Source organism: Trachinotus anak, unplaced genomic scaffold (genome assembly GCF_046630095.1).
Source record: "Trachinotus anak isolate AG129_WGS33_773 ecotype Australia unplaced genomic scaffold, CSIRO_AGI_Tana_v1 ptg000008l, whole genome shotgun sequence".
NCBI classification, from domain to species: domain Eukaryota; kingdom Metazoa; phylum Chordata; class Actinopteri; order Carangiformes; family Carangidae; genus Trachinotus; species Trachinotus anak.
The window spans coordinates 25,688,630-25,704,997 of NW_027273859.1; the positions used below are offsets into that span (position 1 = coordinate 25,688,630).

Sequence of the window (16,368 nt, forward strand, 5' to 3'; positions counted from 1 at the left end):
ACCTCTGACCCCGGGTAGTTGATGGTGTGATGAAGAGGAGGAGATCCGAGTTTCACTGACTGACTGCGGCCTGAACACTGAGCCGGGGAGGCTGAGTGCCGCCATGTTCTCTGTCGTCGGTATTTAAAGAGCCAAAGGCGCGTTTTCTGCCCAGGACCCGGATGTACTGAGTGTATAAAACAGGAAGCTGCTCTCTGCTCTGGTTCTTCCCTGCAGGCTCCGTTTCCTGCTCACCTGACCCCGGAAACTGTTACAGGTGTGAACGATTTCTGCGGTTGTTTGTTTCCCGGTTCACTTTACTAATCCTGATGTTCATGTGACTCTGGCAAAGACTGGGACCAGTCTGGGCCAGAGATCTGTGTTCTGAGGAGATTTGCTGCATAATCTCATGGACACACAGGAAAGAATAAACCAGGCAAACATGAGGTCCAGAAAAACACCAGCTGCAGGTGACACAGAATCCATAAAGTTAAGATGCAGAGCGAAGGAAATGTTCAGAGTTCATGAGCTGCAGCAGGAAGTGAAGGTCAAAGACCAACATCAGCTGCTCACGAACTTCAAATGAATAAATAATTATCACAACAGTTCATTCATTTGAAAGCAATTGTGACTAAATTAAATGTCACATGTTATTCCTGAGGCCAAGGACAGTTCAGTCTGTATTTATGTCCTACATCCTCAAATCAGGCCACTCTGTCGACAACACAAGGGTCACTGACTTTGTCAAGTATCAGCAGTTGTGTTTTCCATTAAAATATCCATTAAATGTCATAAGTCGCTCTTTAATTGAATCCCCCTCATTAAGAGCTATTGAGTGCACATGATGAACTGATACAGCAGAAGAACAGACTCTGGAAGTGGAGACTTGCTCTCATCAGTCAGGCTCCTGAAGTCACTGTGTACAGCTGAAGTTACTCTGAGCCACTGGGGTCAGTGAGTTCCCTCACTAACCCCATAATCTACAGGAGCTGTGCAGTGGACGCCATTCATTATTATAGAACATCACACATTTTAAGGTTCTCCCTAACTTCAGAGGAGAGAGCTGCATGTTCACAAATACTGACCAAACTCTTCTGGGGCACAGGAATAAAATGTGAAATCTTAAAACAGGGTTTGATTCTCTTTTAAAGGCACAATCCATGATTATAATATAGTGTTTCCATCCTCAAAGCATCTGGTGCAGAAAAATAACAGACTGAAGTGAGAAATCTTAAAGTCATTATAGAAGCTGATAAGAAACTTTATTAAAATGATTTTCCACTCATGTATGTGTTCTAGGATTACACTGGACATGATTTAATAAATAAGAGCAAAGCAGGAGAAGCAGTCAGCAGGTTCCATTTGAAAATCTTTAATCTTTAGCAGTCAGTCAGGTGTGAGTGGTCAAATGAAAGAACATACAGGTCAAATCATATCATGAATAAAGCAACAAACAATTCTAGACCAAAATCAGTTCATCAATTCATTCTGACTGTGACTATACAGTAAATTCATGTGAGAACAAACCAAGGAGATTAGATGTTTTACTGAACAACAAAACAAATACAATAAAATAAACTACTCACTCAACACATCAGGAACAAAGGTGAGATGATGGAGGGAAGCAGCTCAGCTGAAGGACAAACAGAGAATGAGCTCAGGACACAGAACAAAGAAAACTCAAGGCACCTGTGTGAGCTGCCCAGTCAGCAACACCTGTGCTGTTCAGGTCAGCAGTCATGTGACCTCCACCTCCAACAGGATGTGTGAAGGCAGGTGATCAGCGAGGATGTGTCGTTGTCACGTGTCATTTTGTCTGTGTATGAAACTGTGTTTTATATCAGTGCAACTCAACGGACAGAACCAGAGGTCAGATTGAAAGAATTTTAAATGTGTCACAATCAGTGATAAGATGCTGAGAGACGTGAGTCTGGTGGTTCTTCTGATCCCAGTTCACAGCAGAGATACAACCAGCTGTGGGTCTCAGTGCAGACCAGAGGGGGGAGGACTGACAGGACAAACATGACACAAAGATCCACTGTGATGTGCAGGATTTAGTGTTTTATGAGTTTAAACAACATTTGATCACCCAACAGGGAAATGAAAAAAAAGAAGTAATATGTATATGACGACATTTTAAGTGTGTGTAACAGCTGGAAACAGCAGGAAAATACCTTGTGTTTAGCCTCTTTCCTGCTGATCCTGCACTGGGACAGGGAAATGAGAAAAAATGATGAATTTTGATTAGAAAATGAGGAATGTTTGCAACACTTGAAACCTGCTGCACGATTTGTGATACATTGATAAACTGAGATCTGCATGTAAGAGCTGTTTTCTAAAATATTACTCAAGCTCCATCAGGAAGGTACTGAATTCTCTGTGAAGTTAACATGAGCCTGGAAAACCCAGATGAAAGTGAGCAGGTTGTTGATATTTTGCCTTGTTTTCCACATGTTCTCACTTTTGTGCTATAGCTACTGACTTTAACAAAGAAACAGCGCAGAAAAAACATGATTCCCCCAAATCTGAGGTCATCTTTAAAGAAAGTAAAACCACTTTCATCTGGAGAGAAACTCCACTTTCCTCTAAGTGGCAAACTAACAAGTAGAAACACAGACTAAGAAATGAAGGTAGACTAGAGAGCACAGTATATGTTGTTCATTTATAGTGGACATGACGTCTTCCTCTTCTCCTTGTGGCTCATGATGACGACTCAGTCAGACACCAGTTACATGAGCAGTTTGCCATAAACCTGATCAGGTGACAGTAAACTGTGTCACTGTTGTTGTGCTGCCCCCATGTGGCCAAAAATAAAACAGGTCCAAAGCTGTTTCACATGAACTGTTTGGAAAATACTTTGATGTTGTTTTCATCTATAATTTTTCATAATGGTGTGACTCATGGATGAATAAATTGAACTTTGAACCACTTTATAAAGCTGTTATGCAGCTGAATACATGTTAGCAGGTCTGAGCCTTTGAGGTGAGTCAGGAAACCATCAGTTATAAACCACAACGCTCTCTCCAAAGATGGGATTTTATTTGACTTTTTACCATCATGAAAACTGTACGAACAATGTGACACCTTATTTATCTTCATGGGAAAATCATGTTGATCTCTCCACATGGAAGGTCAGAGGTCAGGTTTGAGTATCATGCTCTAGAAAACCTTTTTTATCATCATCATCCCCATAAAACAACATTAAATGATGTCTGAGATGTAACACTTGAGAATCATTTTATCCTCTGCTCTTTACTTTCAAAGATCACAGTGCATCCAGTTCAGTTCAGTATTTACCTTTATTAGTGAGAAGAATCAATGGTGATGTTTGTTCACCAACATCTCTGGTGGCCACACAGTAATTAACTCCTCCATCTGTGGCCCTGAAACTGTAAAAGCCTCCTTCAGATAAATGATGGCTCCACCTGTGCTATCAATATCACCATTGATATTTAAAATGATAAAATGATTCTCAGGGTTTCATCTCAGACATCATTTAATGTTGTTTTATGGGGATGGAAAGGCCTTACTGAGGTTTTCTTGAGCATGATACTCAAACCTGACTTCTGATCTTATATGCAGTTTCTAATTATAACATTATTTAGTGAGTGGTGTCTATTTGGGGTAAAACTATGTTTACTTGCTGTCTAATAAAGAACATGTTATTTCTAGTTTTGTCTCATTTGATACAAAGTACAGCTTTTTATGTCACATAAGCGAACAATAGAAAAGTGCTACGAGATTTGTGTTTGTAAAAAGAATAACTAGACTGGTGAGGTAACAGACACTGAAAGACTAAGTGGAGGAGAAATTGTAGGAGACCTCTCTGGATTGCTGCCATCACAGATTAATTTTGTTTGATTAAATTTTCCAATAATGTATTGTTTATTTTTTGTTGTTAATTTTTCAGTAACAACTCGGTTTATGTCAAAGTCCTTTGCACTTATGAGCAAACCATGTTTCTTTGTGAAACCTAGATTAAAATGGCTGAATTATTGGTTTGTGGTCTGTTATATAACAGTAATTTGACTGAAAACAAGATACTGAGACAATATGGAATAATAACAATAGCAAATATCAATACAACTGTGGGTTTGGGACTTTTGATTTTTGATTTCTTCCATTTGCATCCTGTTAGTAAATAGTAATATTGGAGCAGGTCTGATGTAAAGCAGATTTTAAGCAGAAATGCAGATTTGAAATCTATCATCATGCCATCATAGGACAAATATCTACACACAGTTCTGGCTATCAATTATCAGTGAACTATTCTGTGTTTATATTAACATATAAACTTATGTTTTCTCGCAACGTTAATGTTTGTACTTCTACCTTACTCCTACTTCCGCTTTACGGCGGTTGCTAAGCTACCGTGTTTTACGCTTTCCGGGCGTCCACTGGTAACCACGGTAACCCCACCTTACAACCATAGACTGAACCATGGATGTATTATAAGATGTATTATAATACATCCATGATTATAGCCCGCAGATACTACACATGGATGTATTATAAGAACATAAGATCTCTTATAATACAGCCATGATGCTACAACAGTTCCGGCTGTTTTCTTCTTCTACGGCAGATTTGACAGCGCGTTTCCGGGTGCAGCGCCACCACATGGGCGTGATGACGCAACTGCAGTTACGAGTTAAACGCTTGTTCGAAAACAGCTCTGCCTCAAAAATACACACAACGCGATTTAGTGAGAAAAAAAAAAAGAGAGAATTTCACATGTCCAAAACAAGAAAACATACATTTCCACATAAAAAGACAGAAAAAGAAGTTGCTGTTATCGTTTTAGGAAGCACACCTACTGCTTCCTGTTTCCCCGCCCCCCCCAGTCAGCTGTCACTCGGCTGTTTGCAAACAGCTCCGTCCGCGGGGTCCGGGTGGTGTCTGCTGCGGCCCCTGCGGTCCCTCCACGATGGGGGGAAACGACGAGAGCGACATCATCGAGCACCACGTCGAGGAGGAGATGGAGAAGAAGGGGAGCCACGCCGCGTCCTCCTCGTTCCTGGAGAGCGTCAGTCCGTCCGACAGAGAGGGCCCCAGCAGCACGCAGTCCTCCCACAGACTGCTGGCCTACAGCGACGCGCTCATCTCCATCATCGCCACCGTCATGGTGAGGCGCACACAGCCGTTCACTGAGGGTCTGAGGGAGATGGCTCAGGAGTGATGTATAAATACTCAAAATATCATGTATATAAGGTTACCTGTAAAATCAAAAGTGCCAATACTTACTAAAAAAAAAAAAAAAAAAAAAAAAAAAAAAGGCACTAAAATACTACAAGGACAACAAATACTATTACAATATTACAATGTACTTTAAATAATAACATTACAAGTACTCAATCCGGAAATATGTCCTCTGTGACTGACAGACTATGATATATCATCAGATTCTTATTTTTGCTGATGCATTATTGTGTAAGCAGCATTTTACAGGTGTATGAGTGCAATAATGATTATTTTCACTATTGGTTAGTCTGCCAATTACTCATTGATTGGTTTGTAAAAGATGGTAATAGTGGGTGATAATGCTGTCACAGTTGTCCTGAGCCTCAAAAGCTGGAGCCATGACGTGGTTGGTATTTATACACAAAATATGACTCTTATTTTAAATGACCTTTAAATATTTTGTCTGCGTAACGGAATGCAACTAGTGACTTGGTGAAATGAATGAAAGGTGTTTGAGTATAGAGTCCCCCTTATGCAGAAATCTATAACAGTATATACACAATACTTGACATTTTGATACACAGTAAAAGATGACACATCAAAAATGTGGTACTTAATACTACAGCCACTAATTCTGTTTCATCTCTTCACAGATATTACCTGTTGCACATACGAAGATGGAAGATAATGAGGTACCATCTGACTTCAGTCATAGATGTGTAACAGCCTGAGGCTTAATATAATAATAATAAAGCACAGATGGGATTTTTGAAGAACGCAGAGGGTTATCACTGTGATAGTATTAATTCTGCTTCTGGTATGTTTTACAGTTAAAGTGAAAATGTCACCCTGGCGTCTCTGTGTTACAGGAGTTGAGGGAGAGTGTTCAGCTGCTGCTGACAACAAAAATTGCCGTTTATTTAATGACATTCATGATAGTGACTGTTGCATGGGGGGCTCATATCAGGTGAGTTATCATTGTTACTTTATCCCAGCAGCTATTTCCAGGTCTGTTATTTATCACCTATGTTTTGCTCTGTGCCACAGGTTATTTCAAGTGATTGTACGGATCGATGACTGCCTTGCCTTGCTGAACCTCGTGAGTATTATTAAATAACATCCATGTTTATTATCTTTGGTATTTGTTATAACCGGACACAGATTATTAAGTACATCATTTAATAATCTGTCTTATTATCTTTTTATCATCTCTGTACCGTCCTGAGACGTGTGTGTTTTTTCCCTCCTATTGTCCTTATTTATACTGAAATACTGTATATTGTTTGTCTTCCCCCTGTAATTCTACTTTTTCAGTCCTGCTTTTGATTCATTTGTCAAAGCACTTTGAGAACCCTGTTTTTTTAAAAGGTACTACCTGAAAAAGTTATTATAAAATGATGAATGTTATGATGTCAGGTTTTATTTTATTTAGTTTTATATTGCATCCAGTGCCAGTTGGTTATATTTCTGTGAAGTGTATCTACATATTATGTGTGTGTGTATATTTATTTATTTATTTATTTATTTATTTGACACTGTACATTTCATTTGTTGCTTTTCTTCTTCTGCCGTCCCTCTGATTTATAGCTTGTAAATCTTTCCTAGCTGTAGTTTGTCAAATATTTGAGTTTTGACTGGTGTTTACTTTCATTGTCAAAGTTGTTATGGTATGACTATCTTCAAGACCCAAATGCAGACAAACTCAAAACAAAGCTGTTAACAAACACAAGAAAGTCCAAAAACTTACCACAAAACTGGTGCAAAAGGAAAAAAAATGAGGTTCAGGTTGGAAACACAAGAACATTCAAACTAAGGTAATCCAAAAAACTGGCAAAACTCAAGAACACAAACAAACACAGGAGGGACTGCAGCAGAAACCTGGTGTAGCAAAACAGACAAACTGACAAAGAAAGAAGGGAAGACAGAGACTTATATACACACACGGGTAATTGAACACAGGTGTAACACATAAGGTCAGGGCAGACAATCACAGAGAAGGGGAAACAGGACAAAGACATAAAGTAAATCAAGCATGTGACACACAAGGGAAGTAATTTCAAAATAAAATCAAAATAAAAATTGGCTTCAAATCAAATTTTTTCTGGTATTATAAAGGCTAATAAGTTAAATTTCTGAAAGTTATAATTACCCTGACACTATAATATCCAGGTTTCTACATTCAGACTGTCACATACATTGAAAACATTAATTTCATAGAAACTTGCATAATAATTATACCATAGAAAACATATATATGTAGGTAGACTGCTAAGAGAGATGAGAATTGTGCTTTCAGGACTTTGTGTGTCTTTTAGCAATTTACTTGTGCGTGAAATTTGTTTCCTGCGGTGAGCCTGTCTGGCTCTTTCTAATGTGAGGTTCTGCTTTCGGTTCTATTTCAGGCCTGCATGATGCTGATAACCTTTCTACCATACACAGTGAGTAAGAGTCAGTGCAACAGCTCAGTAGAAGTTGAATCAGTGTTTGCACAAATAAATGCATAGATGACTGACGTCTTCAATCTTTGTCTATGCAGTTTTCTTTAATGGCAACTTTCCCTGAGAAAATCCTTGGGATTTTACTCTTTTGTGGTTGTGTGATGGTGATTGGTGTCATTCAGGTGAGGCCAGAAAAGTCTATTATTCTAGTTCCTCTTGGAGAAAATGTATCACTTTGAAATGAATCTGTGGATCTTACTAAATATCCAGAACTGTTATGTTAATTTAAATGTCAACTAAATGTGTGTCATTGTCCAAATACGTATGGTCTGACTTGTATTTCTACAGATACAGATGCTTCCTGTTTCTTTTTTTTTTTCTTTTGGTGGAAACAAATGTGAAAATGTACCTTCCATGTAACCACAGACATTATAATCCAGCATCTCTTGTTTCCATAGTCTGTGATTGTGTTGTACGCCTTCAGTCGCCCCTTCCTGCTGAACGAACAGATTCAGATCTCAGAGAACCAAACCTACTACAAACACCACATCCTCAAAGTCATCATGAGAGTGCCCCTCATGTGCTTCTTCGCCAGCATCTTCTCCTTCATCTTCTTCCAGCTGGTTTGTGGCATATTTTTGTCTTCTGTTGTTTAAAGATACGTCAAACAACTATCTTCACTGTTGATTAACACTTCAATTCATTTGTTTTTGTCTGTCAGTCTTACGTGCTGTTAGCCATTATCATCTTCCTGCCCTACATCTCCCAGTGTTTGAAGTGGTGTCGCAGCAAAGCCATCGGTAAGCACTAGAATTTTACCTGACAGGTAGATCTACGTGCTTTCCTCCTGGTCAGTTGTGAAGATTATGGATGTAGATTCATTTCAGATTGACAAAAACACTTGTCCTTCTCAGGTCAGGTGGATGAGAGCCCAGACTCCATGTTGTTCTACACCTATCTGCCCAATGAGCCCCTCAGTAAAGACCGAGTGGAGGCTTTCAGTGATGGAGTTTACGCCATCGTAGCAACGCTCCTCATCCTGGACATATGGTTTGTTGTTCATTTTATGCACCACTGACAGCAGTCAGATCCGGCACTACTAAAAGTACCTGATTAGTTTTGAACAAATACATTAAATACAGGATGTTGGTAGAAGATTTTACTCAGTTCATGAGAACACAAAGAGTACATCGAAGTGTGCTGAAAAATCTTGAAACCTTTTCCTCTCTGGTTCCTTCCTTTCAGTGAGGACAACGTTCCAGACCCAGCCGCCGTAAAGGAGCAGTTTGGCGGGAGCCTGGTCGCGGCTCTGCAGGTCTACGGTCCAGAATATCTCGCCTACTTTGGTTCCTTCGCCACCGTCGGCCTGCTCTGGTTTGTCCACCACTCGCTGTTCCTCCATGTCACCAAGACAACGCGCTTCATGGGCCTGCTGAACACCTTCTCGTTGGCGTTTGTTGGAGGTTTACCTTTGGCCTATCAGCTCACGCACGAATTCCCACGCAACTCCCGCAATGAGCTGGAAGCCATTCAGATTAGCTGTGTGATTATTTTCTTCGCGGGTATATTTCAGCTCACCATTTGGGTGGTCGCTCTCTACAATGAGCAGGAAACCCTGCATCCTTATGTACGGTATGGTGGACGTGAGCACGTGTTCATGCTAGCTAAACTAGCTTTGTACCCCTGTGTAGCCTTAGGGACATTTTTCCTCACATGTATTCTGAGTAAATTTAGCGCCTCAATTTTCCACCTGATGGAGATTACGGTGCCGTTTGCTTTTCTCGTGCTGAGGCTGTTGGTGCGTGTTGGTCTAGCGCTGCTACGGCAAATTTTCTGTCCTGATAGGCTTGACGCAAGGACTGTTGTAGAAGAGGAAGATGACGAGACAAGAGTGCCATTCAATGCTTTAGTCACCTAGTTACCTTGAAGGGAAGTCACTACAGAAAGTTATGATAACTGACAGAGCTGCGAGGCAGTGTTGCTAAAATACTTGGTCTGTGAAAGAGTTACTGCTTAGATTTGACCTCTCACCAGGAGCTTGTTGGGGTTTGAAGCAGGAACAAAGTGGAAAGTGGATTCTTCTCTATTCAGCATTTAAACTGGTTCAAATCTGGAGAGGGAAGGTGAAGTATGGACCCTGTGGAGGTTGAGAAAACAGTAGACCAGAGTAGTGAGGGACACCGACAGCCAAAGCCTCTACTCACAATATTCTTGTAAATGATAACTTGCAAAATATACTAATGCTAGATGTGATTAGCAAGTAATCAAAAACAGTCTTAAAGCACTCAAAAGCTCTCTTTTAAACAACCTTCAATAGGTTTCCTGCTTTGATTTTATCACTCTTAAAGTGGCAAAAGGTAAAAATGGAGAATGGCTGTTTTCTATTTTCAGGAATGGCTTCAAATCATGTGGCTAGCTAAATGACTTAGCTAATTATTCCTTTCACCCTGAAACACAGGTTCAGCAGAACAGAAGACAACAAGTTTTAATAATTATGGTTCAGTTTCTGTGCCAAGTACAGTCCATCCAACTGCTATTCTTTGAATTAAGCCTTTATTATTTTTAACCAATTTACCCACAGAAGATTTGCTCAACATGTTCAGACTCATTTAGCTGCAGCAGTTCATACATGAGAGCTTATGGCTGAGGTATTTCTGAATACTTTGCTCAAGGGCACAGCTAGGGTAGTTGTCTTGTTTTCTAAAATGTTGTCTCCTTTCAGACTTTTGCCTCAATATAAATGTTTGAGTTGAGTATGGGTATAAGTCTGGAGTGTCGGGCACTTTAAACATTGTACTGAACGTGTAGCACCATAAGTTCAAATTGCACTATTTTTTAAATATTGTAATTTAGATATTTGTGTGTAATGCCTACTGGACCATAATATCACCTTTTCAAATATGTCACAAGGCCAAATAGCTCCACTGTTACCTTTTAATAGGAAAACTGTTCAATGATAGTCAGAATATGCAGAACAGTTAGTTTCAGATGTAGTGATTTCAGGTTTTCCTGAAATTACTGATTCAAAGTCACGTCAACCCAATATCATTTTAAACATCAGGATATATCTTTTACTGTTTGTATTGAGAGGTTTGTAAAAAAAAAGTGGGGTAGATTTTCCAGAAGGGGTCACTGTTGTTTCTGTTAAATAGTCCTGAGATAAGGCTGTGATAACGTGCTGTGCTATGATGTACAGATATGTGTTTAATGCTAACTCAATGGGACTCAAATCTTTAATGCACTTTAATGGAAACCTGTCAGATCATGGAGTTGTGTTTGTTATATTGACAAAGGACAAAACAACACAAAGTCTGGAAGAGAGTGACAACAAAAAACTGCTTTTTGGACATGTGTCATTTCATACTTTTGTCCTTTTTTTGTTTTGGCTGTCTTGTTTTCCACAATAGCTTATAGGTCTAAGCTGTATTTAGAACTATGTGGTTTTATTTTATGGGTATTTATATCCATTGGTCAAATCAAAGATGGAGTTATTTTCACAGTTGTATGGAGGAACAAATGCCTGGAACTGTTTGCCTTTCATCATGATGCTCTTCAGATACTCTTCTTCTCAGATATTGTTTCTTTTGAGTCCCACCACTAGCTAGTAGCAGCACAATCCTTGCTTTTACCTTTTTCCTTTGGACACCAAATTACCACTCAGAAATCTGCTTTTCAAAATTGTCTCTCTTGTTGTCACTCATCCAACATAATGTGTTTATTAAAATCAGTGGAGACAGGTTTCTATTGTCAATGCTTCGATGTCTGATTGTTTGTAATGGCTACATGAGTTGCAAATGCTGCTCTTTCAAATCTGTTCCCTCACTGAGCATCATTTTGTGAATAAATCTGAAGTTGTTCCTTTAATGTGAAAGCGAATTCTTTATTTTGTAAAGAACAACATAAAGAACAAAATGCAAAATATTTTAAAGAAAAAAAAACTTTATTCACCTCCATACAGTAAACAGCTTCAATATCCCCTAACAAGATATCAATACGTGGTTTATACACAACTTTGTATTGCCCATACAATATATTAACAGCATACTTCCTCCGTATCATTTTAAATACTATCCACTCCAAAAGCTTTAGATTATCATTAGAAAACATTTCTGCTCAAAGAAAATCAAACAAAATATACACAAAATTATCAATTAAAAAGACAAGCAACCAAACATCAGCAGTGCGTCGTTACCTGACATTTGGGCGTCTGAAACTACCGTTTTCTGTCCTACTTTTATGTTTGTGTTTTACCTTCATACCTTGAATAAAAATAAAATTAGTCCACACTTAGATCTAATCTGAACTCTAACTGTGGAGTCTCAAACATGCCATGGGAATATTTTACCTTTTAATTCTAATAATTCATTGATGTATTTAAGTGAAACTGTATAAAGTAATTCAATTTACATACAATAGTTGATGGCTAATTGTCATTTATTCATCATAAACTTACTGTTTTTATTTGCTATACATTCGTGTAAAGTAAATGTCTTTTCATTCTGGACTCTTCATCAGCTTGGAAATTGATTTTTTCTAAATTTTACAGACAAAGCATCAAATTAACTAATCAAAAATATTAAACTTTAAGTTATCATTATATGGAAACTATAGAAATTAACAAATAAAAATCTAAAACCTACAAAAGGGATTTAAAAAAATCAATTTCCAAATGCATCTATTTTTCATGTAAGTCATAAAAATAAATTGTAAATGATGGTAATTTTATGACTTCGTACAGTTTCAACATTTCAAAATAGGAAATAACATCATTAAATGTAAACTTTAAGTTTTTTAATACTTTAATTTGATTGACTTTTAATTATTCCGGCAGCACACTCGAGACTCCATAACAGCTTCAAAAAGTCTAAGCTTTGACCGCCGGCTGTTCGTGTTGATTTTTGTCTCCTATTTTTGGTCAGATCGCTTTAGAGTAAAAAGTTTGTCCGGATGTTTACATGCTTTGCTTCACCTTGTTCACCAAGTTGGACAGTGAAAGCTGAATACAGAAAAGCCTGTAAAGCAGTAGTGTGTGTTTTGCCAGAGAGAAGGTGTAGTTATAGCTTTACACAGAACAATACAGCTGGTCCCACAAATCCACCCAGCAACCCCCATTCACTTCAAATGGGGAAAAAACTCTAAAATACACTTCTAGGAGGAAACAGAGCAAACTGGACAAATAAATTATAACATCCTCCTTTTCCAACAACTGAAGGAAGTGAAGAGAATAAAATAAAATAAAACACATTGCACGAACCACGGATGTAAATGTTAGAACCCCAGTCTGTTGCCCAGCTCCAAACCCTCCTCTCCTCATTTTTTTTTAAATTTTTTTATTTTTCAAAACAAGGACAGGATGTCAGAACAGGAAGGACATGACCGTTCGGACCTGGACCCTGGAGCTTTATCAGTAATAGAAGGAAATCAGTGTTAATCAGACAGTGCTTTGGTAAACATTTCTCTCTGGATTTAATCAGAGAATCTCATCGCAAACGCAGCTTTGTAACACACTTATACTGCATCAACTGATTCATAACGCTGCTGAGCGTGATTTATCAGAAATGCAACAGATTTCCTGCAGAATTAAATGATCCAATCCAAATTCTAAGGAATCAAACTTCAACTTGCATAAGATGAAAATATTGCTCATATAACTACCGCCCAGAGTATCAGATTTTAATATACTTAAACATATCTGTAAATACAGTACTGCATATACTGTATATACACACATATCACACAGCATATAGGCTCAACATGTACTCAGATCCTATGTTATCATTGATAACTTCTTAGTTTGCAAACTACATTCAAAACTTAAATCATACAACAGTGATTTATTACATAAGACGACTAAAATAGAGAGTTTTTCTTCAAGAGTTTAACAAATATTCAGGATGTGGGACCCTTCAGAATGGTCTGATAGGTCCAACCCCCCATCCCACCCCACCTCCACCGCTACAGTGCAACTAAAACCATTGGTTAAATTAATAAAGGAAGCACAGTCTCTCTTTTTTTTTTTAAAGGAATAGTTCACCATTTTGGGAAACATGCATATTTGTTTCTTTTAAGAGAACTGGATAATAAGATCTCAAGGGCAAATACAATTTTTCTGTGGCCCTCCCAGGCAGCTGTGGTGGTGTTTTGCAGCTGAAGTTAAATTAAATTAAACTTTGGCCTCCACAGTGCACATCTCATGGGACTGTGGCATTGACTGGAGGCAGAAGTCATGGCTGCGACCATTTTACTGTATTTTGCTCTGCAACTCTGCAACTCCACTGTTTCTAAAAAGCTAGAATTCCAGCCTGTAGCATTGTAGTTAGCTCCTTTTTAGATTTGTGCTGCTCTTCATTCTGTGCATTATCTCTTATTAACTCTTTGCACTTGAGTGTAAATTGGTGAGCTCAAATAATAACACACCAAAGACTGACAGCTCACCACGTGCAATAATTAACACACTATCTGTTCAATATCCCTCATCTGCTGCTATTTTTGTTATATTCAAAATATCCAGTTGTACATATTATATTATTATTTATTGTTTATAAGTATTTAATATTGACATTTTGAAGTTTTTTTTTGTCTTTGTATTGTCCACTTTGCTGCTGTAACACTGCAAATGTCCCCACTGTGGGACTATTTAAGGACTATCTTATCTTTAGATGTGGGATTGAGGCTTGCATCCCCCCCACAGTTTTTATGTGAAGCTAAGCTAAGCTAATCACCTCCTAGCTCTCGCTCCAGACTTAATGCACAGACTGGAGTGGTATCGATCATCTCATGTAATTCTTGGGGGTAAAAAAAGCAAATGCGCATGTTTCCCAAATGTCAAACTTTTCCTTTAAAGTCTTATTACATTCTCTAGTAAAAGTTCACCCAGAACACCCTCTAAAGAAGCAGCAACCTCAGATCAAATCTACATCCCTACATGTTAAAAATCTAATTTGTTCATGCTAAAGGCTACAAATGAGTTACATCTCATCTTTTTTTGCATATTATTCCTCATAGTTTAAAAGTGTTCTTTTTCCTCCCAGCAGGTCACATGAGTAGTTATATATTAGGTATTTGTTCAGCTAAATATTTTCAGTATATCTATGTACAACACATTAACTTGTGTGTGCGCAGCTGATGCTCTAGTGTCTGCGTTAACATGCCTACAGTCAAAACCATTATTGACTTACGTTGTGCGAGTTAGTTAAGATTCAGACAGAAACCTAAACACTAAGAGTTCACACTGTGGAAGAGGAGAATAAACATGGCTTAGTTTAGCAGAAGCCCAGAACAGGACTCGCGAACATGCTACATGTTTTGTTATGCTGTGAGGTTAAGATCATGAAATAGAGCATAGTCTATAAAACAGTGTCTACAGTATGTTTGACCCACACCCCAACCCCAGAAAGACCAGTCTCAACAGTCTGTTCGCTGTAGCTCAGGTCCACGTGCCCAGAAACTCTGGGCCCAGTTAATGCTGGTAAAAGCTTCTTGAATCCGTTTTCTTTTTCAGCTATAGTCAGTGCAATATTTGCCGTCCTTGGGGAAACTGCACATCCACCATCCAACCTGCGCCATGAAAGCCGTGTGCTTTAAAGTCCGTTATGCTTGATAAGACGTTTTATCTCCAGACTGTAAGTCTTTAGGATGGGGACTGCCTGTTTGCTCATGAGGCGTGTTGTAGTTTATGTGCCGTTCCATGTGGAAAGCAACAAAGCCGTCTGTTTTTTTTGTTTTTGTTTTTTAAAATTTTGTTTCTACGAGGTTGTTCCACGTAGTCCGTAGCATCACCTCAGGTGCTAAGTCGTGATTTTGAGCTGGTTTGAAGACAAATGAAGTGGCGGCAGGATGACAATAAATGCTCTGAGAGACGCCTGGGATCACACACACCATACAGGCATACTTAAGAGTGTGTGTGTTTGTGCGTGTGTGTGTACATGCTTACACAACTTGAACTTTCCAGGCCATCACACACACTCTCCAGTCATCACCCCGTGAAGCTGGCAGTCTCTTCATTCAGCCTGGGCTGCAGGGGGGGGGAGCATGCCCCTCTCTCTCAGGTGGGAGTGCAGTGTGTGGAAGATGCCGAGCTGCTGTTCGGGCTGAAGCATCAACAGCTGCTGCAGCACCTTGCTGGGGTTCGGTCCCCTGCAAAACAGCAATTACAAATATGACATCAGAAGAAACAAGTGTTTAAAAAAAAAAACCCATATCTGAGGTTCCTTTTATCTATTAGTCTAAACTGGCCCAAAGACGGCATCAACAAACCATCAATTTTAACTGGAACCCCCTGGGGAGACTCTTCAGGGGCTGATATGTGGAAGACCTATAAAGTGAGCGTCATAACAGACGAGGGCGCTGCATGTTTAGTGCTGGCTGATCAATACTGGCTGTGTGAACTATTACAGTGGTACCTAATTAACCACAATGACTATGGGTTTTATGACAATGTTTTATGGCAGATCTTTGATGTTGAGGTTTTGAGATATATATATATATATATATATACACACACACACACACACACTGTATATATAATTAAGTTAATAACTTGTTGCTGTCATCATTAACACACTGCGCTATTACTGTTATTAACATTTATGACAGGAGTTCAGTATATACTGATTTTTAATTTTTCTGTCATAATGTGGTATTAACGTTTTCTATGTTTAATCCATGTATTCTTGTGATACATTTATATTTCACCAAAAATCGGTTTCCATGCAGAATTTATTATTTTCCTCGTAAATATTTCTTTCCGTGTATATTTCTTTTGGAGAGC

General features: G+C 38.7%; 2 protein-coding genes across 2 annotated transcripts in view; one reads left to right on the forward strand and one right to left on the reverse strand.

Moving 5' to 3' along the window:
- Positions 1-4,723: 4,723 nt before the first annotated feature.
- On the forward strand, positions 4,724-11,462 carry tmem175 (transmembrane protein 175). Its single transcript, XM_071483807.1, has 10 exons — positions 4,724-5,104; positions 5,814-5,852; positions 6,030-6,127; positions 6,208-6,259; positions 7,563-7,598; positions 7,697-7,780; positions 8,057-8,221; positions 8,320-8,398; positions 8,513-8,648; positions 8,844-11,462. The coding sequence occupies exons 1-10, from the start codon at positions 4,907-4,909 to the stop codon at positions 9,514-9,516; spliced, it is 1,560 nt and encodes a 519-aa protein (XP_071339908.1). The 5' UTR covers positions 4,724-4,906; the 3' UTR covers positions 9,517-11,462.
- A 58-nt stretch (positions 11,463-11,520) lies between these two features.
- cds1 (CDP-diacylglycerol synthase (phosphatidate cytidylyltransferase) 1) overlaps positions 11,521-16,368 on the reverse strand; it is a 35,690-nt gene continuing 30,842 nt past the window's right edge. The window contains exon 13 of the mRNA XM_071483808.1: positions 11,521-15,734. Coding sequence (XP_071339909.1) covers positions 15,599-15,734 — 136 coding nt within the window. The 3' untranslated portion in view covers positions 11,521-15,598. The remainder of the gene's footprint in view (positions 15,735-16,368) is intronic.

Coding starts and splice junctions, on each gene's coding strand:
- tmem175 (XM_071483807.1), top strand. CDS start 4,907: ATGGGGGGAAACGACGAGAGCGACATCATCGAGCACCACGTCGAGGAG. Junction 5,853..6,029: donor CGAAGATGGAAGATAATGAG/GTACCATCTGAC, acceptor TCTGTGTTACAG/GAGTTGAGGGAGAGTGTTCA. Junction 8,399..8,512: donor GTGTCGCAGCAAAGCCATCG/GTAAGCACTAGA, acceptor TGTCCTTCTCAG/GTCAGGTGGATGAGAGCCCA.